This window comes from Pistacia vera, unplaced genomic scaffold, assembly GCF_008641045.1.
Source record: "Pistacia vera cultivar Batoury unplaced genomic scaffold, PisVer_v2 Contig1138, whole genome shotgun sequence".
Taxonomy (NCBI): domain Eukaryota; kingdom Viridiplantae; phylum Streptophyta; class Magnoliopsida; order Sapindales; family Anacardiaceae; genus Pistacia; species Pistacia vera.
The window spans coordinates 22,590-47,860 of NW_022195180.1; the positions used below are offsets into that span (position 1 = coordinate 22,590).

General features: G+C 36.3%; 1 protein-coding gene across 1 annotated transcript; it reads left to right on the forward strand.

The window, feature by feature from the left end:
• Positions 1 to 292: 292 nt before the first annotated feature.
• LOC116144133 (receptor-like protein kinase) lies at positions 293 to 3,733 on the forward strand. Its single transcript, XM_031429592.1, is given in 2 exon segments — positions 293 to 3,194; positions 3,279 to 3,733. Coding segments are annotated over 2 exon segments (3,252 nt in total). The 3' UTR covers positions 3,629 to 3,733.
• The last annotated feature ends 21,538 nt before the right edge of the window (positions 3,734 to 25,271 follow it).

Sequence of the window (25,271 nt, forward strand, 5' to 3'; positions counted from 1 at the left end):
CCAGTTTAGGGGTATCAACGTTACTATTTCTAAACTTCTGGATTATCATAACATTGTAACACATATGGGTCTGTATAAATCTTGCCAGAACTCAGGCTTTCCAGCAACAACCAAATCCTGCATACTGCTGTTATCTTTGTCTCCCTTTCACACTCTCTATTTCTAGCTTTCAGCTTCTTTGCGAACTTCAATCTAGTAAGTACTTTATAATTTTTCTCAGTCTAACGACTTCCTATTTGGAAACTTGAAAGTCCTCATTCTTTTTGGTTTCTTGAGGGTTAAGATAACTAGAATGAAGTTTTTCTTGCACCATTTCATGCTGTTTTTTAGCTTCACTGTGTCTTTGCATGCTGTCTTTGGTTTGACTAATGATGGGGTGGCCTTGTTGTCACTCTTGAGGCTCTTGACATCTGTGCCATCTCCCATAAGCTCAAGTTGGAATAGTTCAGATTCCACCCCATGTCAATGGGTTGGCATAGAATGTGATAGTGAGCAAAATGTGGTCTCTTTTAACCTCACTGATCATTTCATTTGTGGTCAACTTGGACCTGAAATTGGCCACTTGAGACAGTTGCAGACGATTGATTTGAGTATTAATAATTTCTCTGGCCATATACCACAAGAACTAGGCAATTGTAGTGCACTTGAGTCCTTGGATTTGTCTTCAAATTGTTTTACAGGAGAAATTCCTGAATCTTTATTTCAAATTCCAGGTCTGCAATATTTGTATTTGAACGTCAACAATTTAAGTGGTTCAATTCCTAGTATTGTTGGTGAAATGAGTAAGGTTCTGACTTTATCATTATATGGTAACAGTTTATCAGGTACCATTCCTGAATCTATTGGGAATTGCAGTACCCTGGAAGTGCTTTACTTGAATGACAACAAACTCGAGGGATTTTTGCCCGAGAGTTTAAACAATCTTGAAAACCTTGTAGAATTAGATGTCAACAATAACAGTCTTGTAGGTCACATCCCTTTTGGTTCTAGTAAATGCAAGAATTTGAACAGTTTGGTTTTATCATATAATAGTTTTAGTGGGGGCATTCCACTAAGTTTGGGTAATTGTACAATTTTAACCAAGCTAGCAATTGTGCACAGCAATTTAACACGTTCTATCCCTTCTTCCTTTGGCCTACTAGATAAGCTTTCCTATCTTTACCTTAATGAAAATAATTTATCTGGGAAAATTCCACCGGAATTAGGGAACTCTAAGTCCTTGAAAACCTTGAGGTTACAAGAAAACCAGCTTGAAGGTGAAATTCCGGATGAGCTGGGAATGTTGAGTGAATTACAGGATCTTCGACTGTACACCAACAATCTAACCGGTGAGATTCCGCTTAGTATTTAGAGAATTCCTAGCCTTGAGTATCTTTATGTGTATAGAAATTCTCTTAATGGGGAGCTACCTTTGGAGATGACTGAACTCAAACATCTCAAAAATATATCTTTGTTTGAAAACCAGTTCTCTGGAGTCATACCTCAAAGTCTGGGAATCAACACTAGCTTGATTCACATAGACTTTACCAATAACAAGTTCATAGGTGGAATCCCACCGAACCTTTGCTTTGGGAAGCAATTAAGAGTTCTTGCTATGGGTCACAATCAATTTCATGGTCGCATTCCTTCTGATGTCGGGAGTTGTTCGACTCTCTGGAGAGTTAGATTCGACAAGAATCATCTTTTCGGCCTTCTGCCAGAATTTTCCCATAATCCGATTCTCTATTTCCTGGACATCAGTTCAAATAACATCACAGGTGTCATTCCGTCGAGCTTGGAGAACTGTGCTGATGTTGCTTCAATTGATCTTTCTGGGAACAAGCTTACAGGGCTTATACCTCCAGAGTTGGGAGACCTCGTAAATCTTGAGAGATTGAATCTGTCACGCAACCATTTGGAAGGTTCTTTGCCACCTCAGCTATCACATTGTGGAAAACTAGTAATTTTGGATGTGGGTTTCAATTTGTTGAACGGTTCTATTCCATCCAGTTTGAGCAGCTGCAAAAGTCTATCCACTTTGAGTTTAAGAGAAAACCACTTTAGTGGGGGCATTCCAACTTTTTTACCAGAACTGGAGAATCTAAAAGAGCTACAAATTGGTGGTAATCAGTTGGGAGGTGAGATACCCCCATCAATTGGAGGATTGCAGAGTATACAATATGTGCTGAATCTCAGCAATAATGGATTGACAGGTCAAATTCCTTCAGAGCTGGGGAACTTGATGTATCTAGAACGACTGGATATATCAAGCAACAGCCTGACAGGAACTTTGGCTCCCCTTGCTCATATCCGATCATTAGTGGCTATTAATGTTTCATACAATCTCTTCACTGGTCCAGTACCAGAATCACTGGTTGCGTTGTTGGGCTCATCTGCATCATCGTTCGTGGGCAATCCCAGTCTTTGTGTCAAATGTGTTTCATCCAGTGGCTTAACATGTGCTGCAAACACTAACCTGAAGCCTTGTGATCAGCACGTAAGCAGTCAACAAGGCCTTAGGAAGGTTAAAATTGTTTTAATAGTCCTTGGAGCTTCGCTGTTTCTGGTTTTTTTGCTTCTTGGACTAGTTTGTTTTTTTCGATTGCATAGAAGGCTAAAGCAGGAAGCTGAGATCTCTGCTTTGGAAGGCTCATTTTCAATATTCAACAAAGTGATGGAGGCCACTGAGAATCTGAATGACCAATATATTATTGGTAGAGGAGCCCATGGAGTTGTTTATAAGGCCACATTGGATTTAAACACAGTTTTCGCTGTGAAGAAGGTTATGTTTGGAGGGCATAAGGCGGGGCGCTCGAGTATGATTAGAGAAATTCAAACTATTGGGACAGTCAAGCACCGAAATTTGGTGAAATTGGAAGAGCACTTTTGGCCAAGGAAGGAATACGGTTTATTGGTGTACAGGTACATGGAAAATGGGAGTCTTCATGATGTTTTACATGGAGCTAATGGACCACCAACTTTAGAATGGAAGGTTCGGTATAATATAGCAATTGGAACAGCTCATGCATTGGAATATCTTCATCATGATTGTGATCCTGCGATCGTGCACCGAGATATCAAACAAGAGAATATACTTTTAGACTCTGAGATGGAGCCTCATATATCTGATTTCGGAATTGCTAAGCTCCTAAATCAGTGTCCTGATTCAACATCATCCATCTCAGTGGCGGGGACGATTGGTTACATTGCACCAGGTAAATCTTCTACACTTTTCCTAGTATCGGATTTATCCTGAAATTAGATCTTTTAACATCATTTTTTATGATGGTCTTTGACAGAAAATGCATTTACAACAAAAAAGAGCAAGGAGTCTGATGTGTATAGTTATGGGGTTGTTTTACTTGAACTAATAACTAGAAGGAAGCCATTGGATCCATCATTTATGGAAAATACAGATATTGTGGGGTGGATTACATCTGTATGGAACAACACCAAAGAACTCGATGACATTGTTGATGCAAGCCTTGTGGAGGAATTACAGCGTTCTAAAATCCAGGAACAAGTAATTAGTGTGCTTTCAGTGGCTTTGGACTGTACCAACAAGGATCCAAGCAACAGACCTGATATGAGAGAAGTTGTTAAACGATTATTGAAGGCGAATCCCCCAACGACACGTAAATATAGCTAGATCTTTAGGGGTTGTTACTTTGTTTTGTTAATGATAGCCTACCCTGATATAGTTTCGCTTTTTATTCTGTGTGTCCAATTCCTCTAAATGTTCTAGTGAAAACCATGTACCTTTTAGACTTATCAATGAGAATTTTAATTTAGACCTTACAACTTTCCTCATTAGATTTTGTCAAATTCTAGCTAAAATAAATCTTGTCTATACATCCTACTATTTGATGGACGTACTAGATTTAAGGAAGATACATATAAATTAGTCCAATCTCTGCCTACTATGGTTACATATAGAAATACAGATAAAAAACTGATTCCATCTAAGGTTTGTGTAACATCAAGTGAAGGTCAAGAGAGAGAAATCAATTTATCTAGGAGATCAATATTGAGCAATTGTTGATGGCATGTTCTTATTCCGCATCAGGTACGCTTCCTAATTGAAATGATTGTGAGATTTGCATGTTCAAGATCTTCAATTATGTTATTGATGTTTGTTTAAGCATGATGTCTATGCATAATGTTTCTCAAGATTTTCTAACATCATGAGCTTGACAAGTTAATTAGACACCATTTAGACTTGGTTTGGAGTTGAGGTTATCTTCATTATTAAACATTTAAAATCATAATGCTATATCTACGAAAGATATATTATGAAGGATATATTTCCGGCAATATAAAATTTATTTATTGTTATTATATAGTTTCATATATCCTTTATAATCATCAAATTATTCCTTAAAAAAAAAAAATGTACTAGAATCGAGTTTAAGTATAAGTTTGGAACCATTTTTGAGATAGTACCAACGTGACTTCCATCTTTAGTTTTTAAACTGACGTGACTTCTTATTTACGAGCATGATATTGATTATAAGATGATAAGATTAGATGATTAGTGGATTACTTTCTTACAATCAATGTGGTGTTAATACATTAGTAACTATGTTAGTTAGGATTAGAGGTGGACTGGGATTGGTTCTATTTGGGACCAGTCCCAAATGGGTCCTAGGCCTATGAAAACTTTTAGGGCCCAAACTGGTCCCTAGCTAGGACCAGTCCTAGGCGCATAGGACCAGCCCCATGGGTCTAAAAATTTTCATTTACCCCCCTCCCCCAAATTTTTTTATCAATTTAGGGAATTAATCAAAATTGTGTGGGGGGGTTTAGAAATTTTTAGGGGTAATTTGTAAATTTTTTTAATTAATTAGTAAATAAATAATTAAATATAAATAAATGGTTAAATGTTAATGACTTAATTCTTAATTGGTTAAAAGGTTAGGGTGTTTTTAGTTTAAACTTTAAGGAGATAATAATAATTTAATTTTAACATAAATATAATATTCACACAATCACAGTTCACAAATAAACAATTAAATAAATTTGATTTTATTAAATTATTAATTTACATCGTCAACAGTATGTACATCCTCCAAATCTGTGTTTCTGAAGATGTTGAGTAGTTTAGGATCTTCAGGGTGTTGTTGATCTCTTCTTTTTGCATGAGTCCAATCCCGTAAACATGTTATGACTTCAACCATCTCATTGGTTAAAGAGCATCTTCTCTCTTTAACAATGCGGCCACTAATTGAGAATATTGACTCAGATGCAATTGTCGAAATTGGCGCAAATAAAATGTCACGTGCCATTTGGGCTACTATAGGGAATTGACTTGCATTGTGGTTCCACCATTGAAGCACATCCATCTCACGTTTCTCCTTCTTGGTCATGTAGGACATGTCTATTTATAGGTACCGATGCAGCTCATTTGGTCCAAGTTGTATGAGCTGCTACCACCACCACCACCACTGTTGCATTCCAGAAACGTCCAAATGCTCAATCCTTGTTCTTCATCAAGGTCTTGCTACTCGTCTCTGTTGGCGTTGGACGCTCCATTGTACCTAGTCTAATACAAAGAAAAAAGGCTTTCCATTTATAATTTGTCTTGTGGTTGGTATAGCTTTTTGCAACATCATGTACGTGGAGTTCCAATAGACAGGCATATCCATACATAGCTTGTTTGGTTCAATCGGCGGATCCTCTTGGCGACATTATTTATGGAACTCAGTCCATCTTGAATTGCTATCGACGATGAATCTGATAGCCATGCGCACTCTTTCAATCCTCGAATGTATAGATTTTAAACCTGCTTTAACAATCAAATTGATGATGTGGCAAGCACATCTCCGGTGAAAAAATTTGCCTTCAACAAGCGGACTAATCTCTTTTCAAACAAAGAAATTGCCGAGGTGTTAGCAACTGCATTATCAAGCGCTAGCTCCACAACTCTCTCAGATAATAAATATTCTTGCAAAACTTCAATAATTGTAAAATAAATAGTGTCAGCATTATGTTTTTCTTATAATGCTTTAAAACCTATCAATTTTTGTTGTAAATGTGAATTATGATCTAGGTAATGTATTGTGACACTAAAAAAATCTGTTTTTGATCTAGTAGACATATATCTAAAGTAAGTGTAATACATATATTCCTAAAGTTTTCAAATTCTTTTTTAAGTTGATCTTTTGTTTTATCATAAATTCTTAGTATGTCCCTTCTAATTGTACCTCTACTAACAAGGGTAAATGTTGGGCAAAAAGCATTTTTAATCATTTCAACAAAATAAGGATTTTCAAATAAAGAAATAGAAGAGTTCGTAGCACAGGTGAATTTTGTTATGCACTCTCATGCTCTGACTGCATTATATTGCCATGTTGAGAGAGTTGAGGATTGTGGATTAAAACTAAGTTGAGTTTGGATTTGCTTATCAGGTCTGGTTGAAGTTGAACCGGACTGGCAGGACTTCTACATATATTGGGGGTGCTTCTTCTCTAAGTGTCGCCGCATCGTCGAAGTCCCGTTTTCAACACCGATAATGGTTGGACAAAAATTACATTCCCTGCACGTCTCTTCCCCCAATCCATTTGGCTTTGGCCGTTTTGATTTGGTGAAGAATTGTCATACCTCGAACATGGCCCTCTTTGACAGTCATGTCGTGGAGTCGCAACTCACTTGTGTTAGGCTGGAGCTAGTCCCGACCAGTTGTGGTTGTGGAATTGCAGTTGCTACCTTTAGAAAGGGTGAAAAATGATCGAACCTTTCCATTTCTTCGGTGGATGGAATGTAAAACTCATTTGGGGATGATCCTCTGAATGCATAATTTCGGGAATCCATTATGAATTTATAATAAAATAATAAATAATTAAAATGAACGAAATTGAATAATAATACGAATAATAGATGAAATTGAAAAATAGAAAAAAATGAATAAATTTAAATATAAATTGAATTGAAAAGAATTTGAGAATAATTGGAGTAGAGAGATTGAGAGAATAGATTGAGAGTTGAATTGTGAAGTAAATTGGTGGGGGGGGTGGTGTGTGGGGTGTGGATGTGTTGTTGTTGTTGTTGTTGTTATAGTTGAGGTTTCAGGGGGAAAGTGAAAAATAAAAAAACTTTCCTCCCATGTCATTATTTGTTGCTCAACGGTTGAACCATTTCAAATTTTTTTGGTAAAATGCATTTTTGATTCCGTTTTTATTGTCTATTTAAAAAAAGTAGGGGTTTTTTTTATAATTTCTAGGGGTCTTTTTGACAAAGGGGGAAAGGGTTTGGGCTCGAGCTTGGGACCAATCCCAGGCGCGAGCCTTGGAGGAGGGACCGAACCAAGGCTCAGGCCCTCCTCCATGGTCTTGGTCTGGTTTTGGGACCAGACCTTATACGACCGGTCCGCTAAACCCACGTTTTTTGGTGGGTGTTTTGGGTCCGGTCCCAAATTCCCACCTCTAGTTAGGATCTAATTTTGTAATTCTAACTTTACGTGCATAAGTTTTAATAGGATGATAAATACTTAGTTGAGTGAAATGAAACTTTAAGCAATTCATATTGAAGTCAAATGTTTGAAGTCCCAATAATCCTAGTAAGGTTACACTTTGCTATATATTGATGTAGAATGTCTAGCAGATAAATTCCTAAAGAGGGCAAGCGTCAGAAGCCTGAACACAGGGTATGAAAAATTAAAACAATCATAACTTTTGATCCAGTAGGAGTTATGGGATCTATAAGATATCAACAGAAAGCTTGTTTCAAGCTCAACGACATGGCAATCTGGTTCTTTGGTTGGGGGGTCGTTTGCAAACCCAAAATCCACTGTTTCAACGTGTTTTGTGTCCATTTAAGGTTTTTGCATGTTTTTCCTATTTTATTTGGAGTCCTTTCTTATTTTATAATTAGTCAACACTTAGGATTTTTTTTTTTTTTAAATAATTTGGATTTTATTTCCTTGTTTAGTGGGAGTTTTGGTTGCCTATCACAACCCTATATAAACATATTATTCGTTTTTTTTTAAGATATATAATATTTTTCAAAATTTCCTTCAAACTTTATGACTTAAGTTTTTGCATTTGAGACTTATTTATCACTCTTAAAGGCATAGTCGAGTGCTAGTCTTTTTTTACGCTAACTCGCTCTGTCAGTTGTATCAAAGCAGGCAAAATTCATCTGATCTAATGGTAGGTGATGAAGTTGTAAGCGGCAACAGTTCTCATGGTTGAGATCAGGGAACTAAGACCTCAAAAAGAGTGGCGTCGAGAGCTTTAGAGCAACGAATGGATCTTAGATTCTAGAGTTTGGAATGAAGCTTTGAAGAAATTATGGATCGACTCATTGCTTTAGGCATAGATACCAATAGAAACATGAATGACAAAAGGCAACATACTGAGGATGATGACACTCACAAAAAACCTATTGGTAGGCCTGTTTTTGCAAATAGACATAGACAACAAGTCTACTTGGAAGATTCAGAAAAAGAAGATGATTACTATATAGAACCTGAAAAGCACATTAGATATGGTAGAAATCAATATGGTGACAGAGAAGCCAATAAATTTAGATTAAAGGTATATCTCCCTTGTTTTACAGGAAATTTAGATATAGAAGAATTTATGAATTGGATGGTGAAAATGGATAGGTTTTTTGAATATATGGAGATCCCAAAGGGGAGAAGGGTGAAACTTGTTGCATGTAGATTGAAGGGACGAGCTTTTGCATGGTGGGAAAGATTACAATCCATATGATTTTACGAGGGGAAAGCACCAGTTAGAACATAGTATAGGATGAAACAACTATTACAAAGGGATTTTCTTCCTCCTGATTATGAGCAGATCTTGTCCAATAGTACCAGAGATGTCATTAGGGACAAAAATCTATGCATGATTATATTGTAGAGTTATGAGATTGGCGAAAATTAATTAATGACTCGAGGGAGACTAAAGGCCAGTTTGTTGCTAGATATTTGGAGGGCTTGAAATCAGTTACCAAGGATAAAATAGGAGTGCAGGTATTGCGAAATTTGGTTGAAGTATGAAATTTTGCGTTAAAGGTTGAATTGTTGTTGCAAGAGAAGAAAAGGCCATAATACTCGCTCAAGAATGATAGTGGAGAAAATTATAGAACAAATAATGAAAAGAATAAAACAATTCAAGATGTTCCTTTATGCAATGACGGTACGGAGAAGAAAAGGCAGCTAGAAAACAAAAGGTGACAGATTTAAATGAGGGACAGAAAGCTGTAAATCCTTTATTTCAAATCAATCTATGGGAAGTGCTTCAAATGCAATCAACCTGGCCATAGATTGAGTGAGTATCCTCTCAGAAAAGCAATCCATGTTGTGGAGTGAGAAGAAGAGGATGATGAAGTTTGTTGTGGTCTAGATAAGGTTGATGACGAATATGAGGATGATGTGGTAAGGAGACTGATCCTATCACTAAAATTGGAGAATAACACCCGTCAACATCAATTATTTTGAACCAGGTGCACATTAATTAATGGTTTATTTGATGTGATTATTGATAGTAGTAGTTGTGAAAATATTATAGGCAAAGATGTTGTGGAAAGTTTGGGTCCAATAGTTGAGAAGCACCCCAATCCATACAATATTGGCTGGATTAAAGTAGCAAAAAGATTCATGTGACCAAATGATGTAAAACTCCTTTTTCCATTAGCAGATACAAGGATGAGGTATATTTTGATATTGTAGATATGGATGCTAGTCATTTGTTATTTGGTAGACCTTGATAGTTTGATGTCACAACGCAACATGATGGGAGAGAAAACACTTACAAATTGGAGAAGAACAACGTAAAATTCACTTTGTTGCTAATGAAAGGGAATTCCAAAACCAAAGCTTCTAAAGTGGAGGGCGGACTTTCTTTACTATTTCTCATTCTAGGTCTAAGTTAAAAGTTTTTTTTCAAGGCGTCAAAGGTGGTGAATGCGCTGGTTGTGAAACAAGTATTGACAACTGAAAAGGAGCAGAACACAGCAGAGTATCCAGAAACATTCAAGCCATTATCAGAAGATTTTAGTGAGGTGATGTCAAAAGATTTACCTAATGGTTTACCACCTATGAGAGACATTTAGCACCATATTGATCTAATTCCATGTGCTAGTTTGTCGAACCTATCTCATTACAAGATGAGTCTGAAGGAGAGCGAGATTTTAGAGGAGAAGGTAGAGGAACCACTACGAAAGGGGTACATCCAAGGGAGACAATTCCTACCTTATTAACACCAAAGAAGGATGGGAGTTGAAGGATGTGTATGGATATCCGAGCCATTAACAAAATCACTATGGGGTATAAGTTTTTGATTCCTAGGCTAGATGATATGCTTGATAGGCTGCATGGTGTTCACAAAGATTGATCTTCATAGTGGATACCACAAATTCAAATCAGACCTAGGGACGAGTGGAAAACTACTTTTAAGACAAAGGAAGGCTTGTATGAGTGGCTCATGATGCCATTCAGGTTTACCAACGTGCCAAGTACTTTTATGAGGATAAAGAATCAATTACTAAAACATTTTATCGAGAAATTTGTAGTGATTTATTTTGATGACATCCTGATTTATAGTCGAGCAAACGAAAAGCATATTCAACACTTGCGTGAGTGATTAATAGTTTTAAAAGAAAACAAGTTGTACGTGAACTTGAAAAAATGCAGTTTTATGACAAATAGGTTGTTGTTCCTAGGCTATATAGTTAGTGCAGATGGCATTCAAGTGGATGAAGAGAAGATTCAAGCAATTAGAGAGTAGCCTACCCCAAAAACAATAAGGGATGTTCGAAGTTTCCATAGGTTGGCAACTTTCTATAGGTGTTTTATTAGAAATTTCAATAGTATTGCAGCGCTTATTACAAAATGCCTGAAGAAATAGAAGTTCAGTGGAGTGAGGAAGTTGCAACCAGTTTTGATGTCTTAAAAGAGAAATTATGCACTACTCCCATTTTAGCATTGCCAGATTTTGATGCATTGTTCGAAATTGAGTGTGACGCTAGTGGTTTAGGAATAAGAGTTAAACTTTCACAAAATAAAAGACTAGTAGCTTATTTCAACGAGAAGCTCAATGATGCGAGGCGTAAATCGGCTACGTATGACAAGGAATTTTATTTTGTTGTTTGTGTTTTGAAGACTTGGGAGATTATTTGGTGGGACACGATTTGTTCTATACTCTGACCATGAAGCCTTGAAGTATTTGAATAGTCAGAAGCAAATTAGTAGAGGCATGCATGCTAGGTGGACTTAGTTTCTAAAAAAATTTCCTTTCAAATTGAGGCACAAAGCGAGAATACAGAATAAAGTAGTGGATGCATTAAGTAGACGTGCAAATTTGTTGGTGACCATGAGACAGGGAGTTGTGGGGTTTAATACAGTGAAGGAATTATATGAAACAGATGAAGATTTTAAGGAAATATGGGAGAAATGTGTTACGAACCAACTTGCTAAAGATTTTCAAGTTCATGATGGGTTTCTCATGCAAGGCAACCTGGTTTGCATTCCTAAAATTCCTTGAAAGAGAAGCTGGTTAGAGATTTGCATGGTGCAGGTCTTGCTGGTCACTTAGGGTGTGACAAAACGCTTGCAACTATTAGAGATAGATATTATTGGCTACATTTGAGAAGAGACGTAACAAGGTTTGTGCAACGATGTTACATGTGCCAAACTGCAAAAGGGTAGTCTCAAAATACTGGTTTGTATATGCCTTTACCTGTTCTAGAAAATATTTGGGAGGATTTGTCTATGGATTTCCCCGAACACAAAGGGGCATGGATTTTTTTTTGTTGTGGTTGACGGGTTTTCTACTTTATTCCTTGTAAGAAAACATCATACGCAAATGGAATAGCCTAATTGTTTTTCAAGGAGGTTATTCGTCTGCACGGGGTGCCTAAATCTATTACTTCTTATTGAAACAGCAAATTCCTTGGCCATTTTTTGAGGACATTGTAGAAGAAGTTCTATTTGTCTTTGAATTATAGTAGTATTGCTCATCCACAAACTGACGGCCAAACAGAAGTTGTGAACAAAACTCTTGGCAATTTGATTCGAAGTATTTGTGGTGATAAGCCAAAGTAGTGGGATTCAACGTTAGCACATGTAGAATTTACTTACAACAATGATATTCATAGAACCACGAGGAAGTCTCCATTCTCTATTGTGTACACAAAGCCACTGCATCATGCTCTTGACTTGATCAAGCTATCGAAAGTTACTAGTAATAGTGCAACTACAGAAAATATGGCTAATCAGTGGCAAGATGTTCAAGCAGAGGTGAAGCAGAAGTTAGTGCAAGCTAATGCCAAGTATAAGAAAGTCGTGGACCAACATCACAGAAAATAGATTTTTGAAATTGGCGATCAGGTGCTGGTGTTTCTGTGAAATGAAAGGTTTCTAGTGGTGACTTATAAAAAGTTGCAGCCTAAGAAGTATTGACCATACCAGATTTTGCAGAAGATCAACGACAATGCCTATGCTGTGGATCTGCCAGACATGGCGAATATTTATCCATTTCATTCTTCTGACTAGCCCTTGTATCTAGATGGCCAATTTAACTCGAGGTCGAGTTTTTCACAAGTGGAGGGGACTGATGTAGAACACCTAGCAAATGAATTCCTAGAGAGGGTTAAGCGTTAGAAGCCCAAACACGGGCATGCCAACTTAAAACAGCCATAACTTTTGATCAAGGAGGAGTTATGAGGCTCATAAGATATCAACATAAAGCTTGTTTCGAGCTTGGCGATGTGGCAACCCAATTCTATGTTGGGGGGTCATTTTCGAGTCCAAAATCCAATGTTTTAGCGTGTTTTGGGTCGTTTAAGTTTTCCACGCATTTTTCCTTTTTTATTTAGAGTCCTTTCTTATTTTATAATTAGTCAACAATTAAGATTTTTTTTTTAATTAATTTGGATTTTATTTCCTTATTTTTTGGGAGTTTTGTTAGGGCTGGTTGTCATCACCCTATATAAACATATTATTCTTTTTTTTAGGATATAGAATATCTTTCAGAATTTCCTTCAAACTTTATGACTAAGTTTCTGCGTTTGAGACTTATTTATCACTCCTAAAGGCATAGTCAAGTGGTAGTCTTGTTTTACACTAACTCTCTATGTCATATATAAATAATTTTTTTTTCTGTTTTTATATACATCATTGATGCATGCTGATTAAGGAAACATATTAACAATTGCCGATTTTTAATTTTAAGACTAGTAATAATAGTAGATATAATTAAATTTGTATATAGAAAATGAGATTATGAAGTACAACATATAATAGGATGACGATATAGAAAGTAAATTGGGTTAAATCAAAACCTCCGTTTTTCCATAGAAGAAGACTTTCAAGTCCAAAGCAAGTCTAAAAGATTTATGAAAAACATGGCCATGGCCAAGTGTGAAAGCATATAAAATGGTTGAAGTGTTGGATATATTTCAAATCTATCATTATTGCCAAAATCATCAACTCTTTTAACTAAAACAACAACCAAAACCCTGCCCTTATTTTTCCCTCTCTCACACTTTTTTTTTTTTTTTTCAATTATACTAATCCATACTTCTAATTTCTCTTGAATTATATTCATGGCTTTGAAAATTCTCAACTAAAATTTGTGTTGGGGATTGGTTAAAACACTTTGGTTTTGGATTACACCCATTTTAAAGTACAACAGAATATTACCAAGTTGATTAAGAGATTTTTAGTTTATAAACCACATCAAACATAGGTGCAGAAAGTAAAAAACACAGTCATATGCATGGTTCGGCTAAATCCACTTTTAGCCTACATCTATGGGACCTTGTCCAAATTGAAGCAATCCACTAAATTAAAAACACATTACAAGATAACGTTCAAAGTTGATCTAAGTTACAGTAAAAGTTATAGTAAAAAGAACTCCCTGTTCAACTTTACACTTGTAACGCCCCATATGAGGTACGTAGTTATTGTTTCCTCTTTCGCTCTTATTTGAGTTGGTTTTTGATAATATTGTTTGACTGAGTGTTGTGTTGAATGCTCGCCCTGAAATTGGTTGAAAATAGAAGAAGTTTAATGTACCAAGCTTCGCCGGGGCGAAGAAGAATCTTCGCCGCGGCGAAGATGTGTTGAAACCACGGGGAAACTCTCTGGACAGTTTCGTCGCGGCGACAGAAGCTTCTTCGCCGCGGCGACAGGCCGATTAAAATGTTTGTTAAGTTTTAGATATTTTCTTCCCTAAGGGCAATTTGACCATTCTACCCCTAATTAGCAGGAAAAGTGGGGAGTTAATTGTAAGGATTTTTCATGGAGAATATGTTGATATGGGGGTGAGTTTGTAATGAATCAAAGGATATAGATGGAATTCCCAAAGAAGAGTAAGGGCAAAATGGGAATGCTTTGGTATAAATTTCATTAAAAGGAATTAAGAGTTAGCAAACCCCTCATTCTTCTTCTCAAAAACGCAACTCTCCATTCTTGTTCCTCTCAACTTCTCTTTCTTTTGATCAAGGAGTTCCAAGGGGTTTTTGAAGTGATTTGGGGTAGAAAATCAACCTAAGGCTTCCTAAGGTAAGGATTCTTACTTAAGTTGTGTGATTTGTGAGTTTTAGTTTATATTGAAGTTTGAGGGTTTTGTTCTTTTGGTTAAGAGTAGAGAAAAAGTCAAGCAAAACAAGTGAAAGGAAGAGTTGGTGAAGTCTCTCCATAACAAGGTAAGTAAACCCCAACCCAAGTTGAGATTTAAGAATTTTCTTGATTAGGGTTTTGATAGAAATGATGTATGTATGTGATATACATGTGATATGCCATGTATGGAGGTTTAAATAGAGATTTCTATGCCTTGTGATTGTTTATACCTTGCAAATATGAGAAATGAGTTGTTGGGTTGGAAAGGTAGTTTGAGATGGAATTGAAGGGGTATTGTGAATCCCTTTTTGGAAGTGCTTTATTTGACAGGTTTTGTGGTTATGTGAAGGGGTTTCTCCCCATTTTGGATGGTTAGAAAAAGTTTTAGAATCATTGCTATAGTAGAGTTTTATAGCGCACTTGAGTTGTTTGATGAAATGCCTAATAGAGGTTTGAGTGTGAGTAGTGAACCTTAATTCTTGCAACATTGCATGTTGGCATTTCATAAGTGCATTAGTGGAGATGAACCATCCATAGGCACTAATTGTGCATTGAAAAGTGACCAAAGAAGGAGTAGGTAACTTTGTGTATGCAATTACTCTATGAGTAGAGAGCTTGGTGGGTGCAACTACTCTAAGGATAGAGAGAATGAAAAATGCTAGAATATAGTGAATTAGAAGAGTAGTATAGATGGGTTGATGCTTCGTGATCATCACCCGACAGTTATGGGAATCGGGTTGATGCTTTGTGATCACCACTCGAACAGCCCTTAGAGATGGGTCGATGCTTTGTGGTCATCACCCGATAAGTAGTAGAAACGGGTGGATGCTTTGTGATCCCCACTCGGTTAGTCATGAGAAAAAGGGTTGATGCTTTGTGATCATCATCCGACATTTATTAGAGGTGGGTTGATGCTTTGTGATCATCACCCGACAGTGATTAGAGACGGGTTAATGCTTGGTGATCATTACCCAAAAGTCATGAGAAATGGGTAGGTGCTAGGTGGTCTCCACCCGACGGTTAGGAAAACCGAGTAGGTGCTTTGTGATCCCCTCTCGGTAGTCACTAAGAACGGGTTGGTACTGTGTAATTCCACCCGATAGTCACGAAGAGTGAGATGGCGTTGTGTGAACGCCATCCGGCCGTACCTCCGGTAAGATGAGGCCATGATGTTTAGTAGAAACAGAAATAGAAACATAAATAGTATAAGGAAAGAATTACGTGTGATACATACGGGGACAGACAGATAGAGGGTTTTACTTACTGAGCATTATTTTGTGCTCACCCCGTTATTTTCCTTTGTGGATGCAGGATCTAGGAGTTGATGCAGTCGGAGGGGCGTCGGCAAGCGAGGAGCAATAGCTACACTGTTTCCCTTGTTTTGTCTTTTAAAATGAAATTATGTAAACAATACTCTTTGTGTATAAAAGACATATGACTTATAATGAAAAGAAAACTTTGGGCCCAATTTTCTATTGTCATTATGCATGCATTGTACTAGTTTTCAGCAGTTGTTACAGTGAGTACCCATCAATGTTGGGTAACACTCATCATAGAGAAGCCTGCTCACCACGCAAGCCTAAAAAAGAAAAAATGAAAGTTGGTGAGGAATAAAGAAAAACGTACGTATATAAAAAAGGAAGAAAGGGGCGAACTACTGATACCTTTGTCACGTAGCTACATACCCAAGCTAGCAACTATGGAGCAGACAAATCCCTAATGCCCGCATAGGTCCGCAGGGTGACAGTGTCCTTGACCACCGAGGCCTCGATGTTGATGTGTTTAGGGATCTAGTTGATTATTGCGTCGAGCACAGCTCGACCAGCTTCGTCTGTAATTTTGCCTCCCTACTAAGGCAAAAGCTTGATTTGCTTCCCACAAGGATGATAGCTTCACTAGTGGGAACATACTTCTTCTTGGCCGCGGACTTCTTTGGGCCACCAGTTTACCTTGTAGCTTCCTTGCTCGAGCCACCTTGATGCTCGGCAACCTTTTGTTTTCTTGAGCCCCCTAACAGCTTAGTTGACTTTTTCTTACCCAAGCTATCATGTTGCTCGGGTGCCTTTTGCTTTCCCAATCCTCTAATTGGCTCGAAAGTCTTCTTTGTCAGCCCCTGTTAAGGCTTAAAGGCACCTTTATTTTTGGCTGCCTTGGAGGCAGTAACGAGCTTCTTGCACTTGGGCCTTCCCCAAGCTCGCCACCACTTCGCTTGAGGTCTGGATGCAAGGCACCCTGCCCGACAATTCTAGTAGCATCGGTAGGCTGCTTCTTTGCCAGAGCAATCAGTGGTTTCTTGGCAGCCCCAAACATTACTGTTTTCTTCTTCAGGTCCTTTGGTTTCTCGGCCCACATTTCTACGAAAGGAGAAGCAAACAATCAGCAACCTACAACAACAACCAAAAAAAAAAAAAAAAAAAGGAGCAAGTAAACACTTTACCTTTTCCAAGAATGGTGTTGAAATTAACTTTGTCCGCGCAAAAGCCGTATGCCCTCAGTTGAGGAAGCGAGATGATCTCGTTAGCGTTGCGCTCCTTGTCGGAGAGATTGCTGAAGCGCTGGAGCCACTGTAAGCTCCCCGTGGCGAGAAAATTTTGCTCAACATTTACTGCAAAACAAAGAAATTCAATTAGCCTAAGAGTCGAGCTTGAAAACACTCTTTGCACACATAAGGATCAAAGTCCTACTAGATTCTGAAGCAAAAACACCAGTCTCCCCGACCTCATAAAAGAAAAACTAAGAGTCCCAATATTGGACCTTCTTTAGAACATTGACCAAACCGTTAAAATGTACCTTTTTCACCTTAGAGAGGCAGTATGTTTGGTCTTGACCTTTCCTTAACCTATACAAATGGACAAGCTTCTCAACAAATTGCTCACCTAACTTGGCTATCTGGTATGCTATGTACAAACCTACAATTATAATGTATGCATTCGTGGACATCTGGAGAGGGACGACGTTGAACCATCTCAAAATGTCGTCGATGAAATGGTGGACGGGGATAGACAGCCTGCACCTTAGGAGGGACTCAACAATTGCCACATAGCCTGTGCAGGGATTCTTCCGAGAGAAGCCTCTCGGAATCCTCAAGTTGAATTAAGGCGCATAAGTTTCATTTATGCACCTAAGATCCTTAGTATCAATCAAGGATTGTGGTTCCTTATGCAGCCTATAAGCTGGAGACTTCTTCGACTGAGTGACCTTCGTAAAGGCATTGTCAGAAGAGCCCACCGCTTCGGGGTCTAAGCTTCATACGACAACCTCCTCAAAAGCCTCAAGGACTATGCCCCCAAGAACTATCAAGCTTACCGGGGAATCAAGCATGCAATCAATTGTATGCTTGCTTGACGAAGACATGACGATAGCTCGCCTCTGGGTACCTATAATAGAAGCGAACATGTGTTAGAGCTCAAAAAACTCAACAACTAATCCACATCTTGCTTTCAGTTCAGGCACCCAAAGTAGCTCGTGTCGAACAACAAAAATACGTGACCAACCAGGATTCCCGACGGCTACCACCATAAACCTTCCTTAAACCCAAGACTGTCGAAGACAGACCTAAGAACCTTAGCAAAGCCCTAAAAATCCCAATGTGGCCACGGCAATGGCCACCCTCAATCACAAAAGGTTGTAAAAACAAGTAAAGGAGGGAAAAGAAGTCTTGCCGAATTGAAAGATAGGATGAACTCGCAGAAAAGCACCGTGAAGATGAAGGAGTAGCAACGGAATAAGCAAGAAGGCCTAAGAACTTTTGTAAAGTGTGAAGGCTTTTTGACTAGTTCACCCACTTTTATAGTGGTTTGGATGGGAGACGAAAGAGTAGGGTTCGATCATAGTCGTCGATCTATAGTGAATCTCGGTCCTCCATTCATCGAGCAATCTTGGCCCTTGGACATGGTCACGTGTCAATCATCCGCAAGGGGCGATTAACCATCTAACTACCATAATCATAACCGTTGCCATATATCGCTTCAACTTCATGCATGGACAGCTATAGTCGGCCACACGCGACGAAAAGTAACTACCAAAGGCTGCCGCATTTAATGTGACATGACCACGTGGAATTCACACAAAGACCCTTTCTTTTCAAATTCTAAGTTTGTCAAGAATATCACAGAAGAGAAAAGGTCCAAGTGTTGAGTATGTCGACTGGGGATGAGTCCAACTCATGAAGCTCGACCAAATCTGCAATCAATGCCCTATCGATGAATACCGAGCTTGATATCAAATTGACCAATAGTCTTCAAAGCTCGAAACGAGCACCAAACACTAGAAGGCAAATGTTGTGTGTGATTTTTCCTTCAAGCTTGCGGAATTGCGAGGTTAGCTCAATCCAGATCCAGCTCGACTCAACCAATTGTCCGACCTAGCATAAGCTCATCGAGTTGTAGCTCGACCTAGCACAAGCTAGTCACGACCAATCCTTACAGTTGTTCAACCAATTCACAGATAACTTCAGATCCTAGGCATCCCGAAAAGGATCAGATCGACAACAATCTTTGCACAATCACAACGCTCAATCGCGAGAATATCAAAGTTGCATTTCAAACTTAATTGTAATCACTTTATTTTCGCTATTTCCTTTGTAAAAATCTGTATATAAACCCCCTCCAAAGATGAGAAAGAGATTAGTAAATTATTCTAGGATTGTTATTGTAAGCTCTCATAGTAAATACAAAAATAGTAGACGTAAGCTCAAGAGTATAACTCGCTGAACCATTTTAAAAACTTTCTTGTCATTTACTTTACTACATTTTCCGTTTATTCATTGCTGGTTACCCGTAATCACGCACACATAAGTTCCGATCCCGTTAAGGTCGATCGGATTGCTTTAGTTGGTGTATTTTTACATTAACCAGTGTATAGAGTTAATATGTGAGGCAAACGAGTGAGAGTTATACAAAAACATTTATAGTAAAGTATCAAAAAGGAATTGATTTTTATTTTACATATTAAAAATTATCAAAATAATCACTTAATTCCACCGTTAATAATTGTTACAGATAAATTAACAAAAAAACATTTCAACGTTCTTTATTTCTTCCAACCGTTAATCCATGGTAGCTTAAAAAAAATAATAAAAAAAAAAAATTCCTTTGAGATGTGTTAACTATTATTTTACGATAGGTACTTATTCATAAGAATAAACATTTTTGGGTTTATTTAGTTATATTGGTTACCGTTTAAGGATCACATAGATTTAGATGTTCTTGTCGTTATTTTGTTAATTCGACAGTAACCGTCTAATTAAAACATTTATGTTCAAGGTTAGAGAAGTGATTTTTAGCCCTCCGTCAAATTTATCAGTTTCTCCCATTGTTAAATACACCTTTATAATATTTTAGATAAATCTGTTTAAATTCCATTTAATATCGAAAATAACTCTATTTAATTAGATTTATTTAGGTTTTTTGTTTTCATCGATTTACCCCAATTTCAAACTTAATTAAGTTTTTGGTTTACAACTATTTTCTTCAATTTCAAACTTAATTAGGGTTCTTCTTACATAACATTTTCCAGTTTTAAACTTAATTAGAATTTTTTTATTTTTTTATTTTATACACTTTTTTTTTTCTAATTTCAAATTTGAAACATAATTTTTTTCTTCTTTAGATTCAAATTTATCTCGTTGTGTGATGACTTTTTATTGAAATGCAAAATGGAATGCAAATAATATTTTTCCTTAATTGTGAAACAACATTATGTTTCCTTATTCTAGGAGATTTTAGTTATTATTATAATATTATATTTCCTTATTATATAGCTTAATTTATTAAAAGGCCCGCACATTGTGTGGGTTATTTTTGAAATTGGTTTTCGACACGTTCTTTATCTTTTGAATCATATTTATTTGGTTATGAATTTGATTTTGACATTACGTTTTTTTTTTTTTTTCAAATTTCGATATTTTGATTTATTGTTATTTTGATTTTATTGTATAAATTGTCTTGGTAATAGTTTTGATTGATATAATATATTATCACATATTTGTTGTAGTATTTAACGCAATGTTCAATTAATAAATAATATTTTATTTTAATTATATATAAATTTTATCTGAAAAAGCAATATTTTATTATAAGTTTTTCCGGTATATATACTCACACGTTGAAAGGCCCACGGGTTGCTTATGAAAGTTGTTTTGACACAAAAAATAATTAATTAATTAATTAATTAAAGAATGAAATAAACAAAAAAAAAAATAATTAATTAATTAAAGAATAAAATAATAATATAACATTTTAATGATAGGAAAGTATTCATTTTTTAAAGCAGAAGAAGAGAAGTTGCAACAATTTTCTTAGGACAATTTGAGACATAATAAGAGAATTGAAATGACAATTTTGCTCATCTTAATATTAGTAGTTGCTGCATGGACTATGACCATTGCTTTGAGGTCAAATAGTTAATCTTCCACCGTTTTAAAATGTTGACAACACCATGAAATGGGCAAAAATAAAAGAAAAAAAAAACTTGTCATTCTTCATCATTCAACATAAACACTATTTACCACAAACACATACTGGCTTCAAAATCCACAACAAAAACAACATGTAATAACATTTTAATGATAGGAAAATATTCATTTTTCAAAGCAGAAGAAAAGTAGTTGCAAAAATTTTCTTAGGACAATTTGGGACATAATAAGAGAATTGAAATGGCAATTTTGCTCATCTTAATATTAGTAGTTGTTGCATGGAATATGACCATTGCTTTGAGGTCAAATAGTTAATCTTCCACCATTTTAAAAGGTTGCACAACACCATGAAATGAGCAAAATTAAAAGAAAAAAAGAAAAAAAAACTTGTCATTCTTCATCATCCAACACAAACACTATTCACCACAAACACATACTGGCTACAAAATCTACAACAAAAACATGTAATAATTCTAATAATAAACAATTTCAAAATTCAAAAACTTTGTTACAATAACTCAATCAGCCAAACATCACTTATGACCTTAGGAGAAAGTATCCGGCCAATTGAAAGATGGGTTATGACATGTGACACGTTCATTTGAGAAGTATCAAAGGAATGTGCTCCTGAGCGAGCTGAGATGATAAGGTTATCAGGAACCTGCACAGTAGAAGATAGCTTAAACACTTGAAAGATGCCACTTTAATATAGCTACATTACTATTTCCAAGACAGGTCAAACTCATAATAGATATCACAGAAAAAAATTAATTCAGTTTTCCTCAACTATCCTATGGTTATAACAATACACATTTGTATAAATGTTTACCTTCTTTACATGCACATATCCTTCGATCCTGCATCCTCCTATCTTTGGTGCTGGTCTTTTGGCATTCTCTGCAGAATTTTTGGTTTTATCCTCCAAAGCTAGCTTCTGAGACCCCTCCCTTGGTATAGATGCAACTAACTCTTCCATCATCCGCAAGGGGCAGAATCAACATATAGCCAAACAGAAGTTTAGATATGTACATGTGTGTGTGTGTGTGTGTGTGTGTGTGTGTGTGTGTGTGTAACGATTTCCAATTTAAGCATGCTTCACCTTGACCAGGCTATTTGTGTCTCTTATCTCCGTAATAGGATTCATGTCCATGGTGTCCATGGTCTTCCCTGTACTAGTTGAAAGTTACAGCTAGTTGTCAAATAATATTCCATAAAAACAACCTGAGAACAGATCCGTACACGAATATAATCCACCCTCTAAAACTTAATTCTCTTTTCAATTCTTTCATTCAAATTCAGAAATTTCTGCAAACAAAATAGTAATTAAAGTGAAGTTATATAAACCTGGCAAGAACCAAAGGTCCAAAGCTCATAACCAATTGTACTGAAATTTTCAGATCAGTAAATCCAACAAAGTGCTTTATTTATTTCCTGAATAAAACACTTTATTTTGATATTTGTTAATCTTTGTAGTCTGTCCACCTCCAATAGTCCTGCACTATACGGCTTTTTGGCTTCGGTAAGATTACAATTCCCTTCAAAATTGTACTGCAAATTCAAAAGAAAGAAAAACCAATGGCTTACAATACAAAATCCCATAAAGTTTATGAAAAAGAAAAAGAAGATTATATAGTATACTACTATTGTATGTTACCCGGCCCTGGACTGGCTCATGACTACTCCAAAAGACGTAAGTCTGAATCACATTCAATCCTCCATCTTTGGCTTTATTGATAATATCCCACCACATCCAAATACAAATCAAGAAACCCCATCAACATAATTAAAATATATATGCAAAAGCTGTGAGCAGCTCAAGCCAAAATATATTTAATAATATACATTGATAAGTACCTCAGGAGGCATCCTTGGATAGTGGACAGAACCTGAGAAGAGAAGCTCCCTCTTCCCAAGCCATATTTTAATTTATAACTTATATCCTCAAACTATTTTGTTTACCAAATATAATCAAGTAAAATTGATGAAATTAATTGACATATTCCCATAAACAATTTGTCAGGAACATATGTACAATGCAATCATAAAAAACTTACAGTTAAGTAGAACTTTTGCAAACTACTATATCAAAGTTTACCATTTCCTCAGTTACTTTGTGCAGGCCATTTTTGTTAGCATTAGCAAAAAGAACAATACTGTGGTGACAATATGCATAAACTATCTACCTTTTTAATAATGAAAGCATTGAAATTCGACATAGAAAGAGATGGAGAAGGCCAATCTAATCCAGTTTATAATGGTTGGCATCTAAAACTATAAATAAGCCATTCTTCATATTTATCCAACTGAGCAAAGAGAATGGTTATGGATATCTTCAGGATTTAAAAGATTCTGAGCAAAGGCAACATGAAAATATATTTACTAAGCCCCCCACCAGAAAGTCTTAAAGGTTCCTCCAATAACACCATATCTAGGTCAAAATGGACAAATTTAGCACAAAACCACAATGAAAATAAGTATAAATAAAGCTGAGACAACAATGAGGGGTAGTTCATATTAATAATGAAATACCATTAGTTAGAGGTAGGCACTCAATCCTGAGTTTTCTTTTATAGAAATAGAATCAAATTTCACTTTCCAGATTGCAATTATTGTAATTCATTCTGATTTAGCATGGAGGGACCAACCACAACAATTAGGTCAAATCATGAAACCAAAGACAGGCAAGAGAGGGAAATTTCTGGAAGTTTAGCCCAAGAAGGGAGAAAAACTCAACCCAAATTTACAAACCCACCTCAATGTAGGATGCAACGTCAGAGTGCTTCTCAATTGTTCTAGTAATAAATATATTCCAAAAAACTGACCACTATCAAATAAAAAGCCACCGGGTGCATCAATAGCTGAGGACATGCAAACAGAAAACACATCAATTAAATTGCAAAAGACGAATGAGACATGAATAGATAAAAATCTATCCTCCTTGCATTTCTTTTCAGTAATCCTACCTACAGGATCTGTAGATACTTTCCCTTCGCTTGAAATGCCTTTGCAGAAGCTGCAATTTTCTCTTCATAGGTAATCATATATACACATCCACCTATTGACCAAAAGTACAAAAAATACCACCATAAAAATTCAGTCTTAAAATTTTACAAAATAACTGGAAGTATAAATGCTTCAGATGGTATATAATGTTGTATGTAAATCTAAGTTGATAGAAGCCCACTGTTCATGAGGAAATGCAGGGTTTAAAAAGAGAGAGAGATTTTGTTATCAAAATCCTGGACATATAAACTGCACAAAACTACAACCAATGCAATTGTTCAATTACAGGAGAGCAGGTTTGTTCTGTGTGTGTCAGCTTGCTATGGCAATCACCTGAACCCCTTTTCAATCATCTGAGCTTCAAAGTCATATGAAGGGTAACTGTAACAGGACCATAAAATCAACTTGGTATCCTAACCAATAATCAGGAATAAGAAGATTTAAAATGAGATATTGCATCCCATCTATCGTAATATCTCAAATACACATCAACATGTCACTAACCATCTAACAAGGAATATTATGATATATGTCACAACAGTAAAAATTCCATATAAACTTTTTACCACTTTGAAGCTGCAAATTATTGTGATTCCCGTCCTCCACGGCTTACTCTTCTTGAGATGAATTCTTTAGTGATGAATCTTCTGGACTACTCAGCAATTTGATACTAAAAGTTCAGAATCCTGATATTTACACAGTTGGCAAAGTAATTGACTCAAGTAACAACAGTAGAGATACACGAAACATTCAACCGTCATCCTGGTAGAGATATTCATACTATTAAGAATGATTAAATCCCACATAAGCATTGACTATAACTTTTTTATTTCAATATCTCATGGCCAGATCAATTACCATTGATAAACATAATTCAAGAATCTATCACAACTGAAAAATAGCATGAACTACTTCAACAAAGGCAGTATCAGGAGTGGAAAAAACTTCCAATAACCTCAAGTTTCAAAAATCACCCCTGATTTTCAAGAGCTATGTACACATTGAACTTTCTACAATCTAAGGCCAAAGTCAACATGAAACCAGGCCGATTATATCTTTATATTCTAAATTCCAATAAAATCATTCTTCTTGAACTGCAACCAGTTCAGCTTCACCCACATCGCAGCCACGCACAAATATTTTTAATTTTTTTCTTCTTATACATCTAACTGCCTCATAGCAACAATAACCATAAATGATTAAAAAAAAAAAAAAAAACAGATGGTTATTATCACTTCTTATCCAACCTGCTAACTCTTTTTCTTTTCTGCTCTAGATTGATGCCCATAAAATAAGTACACAGTTAAA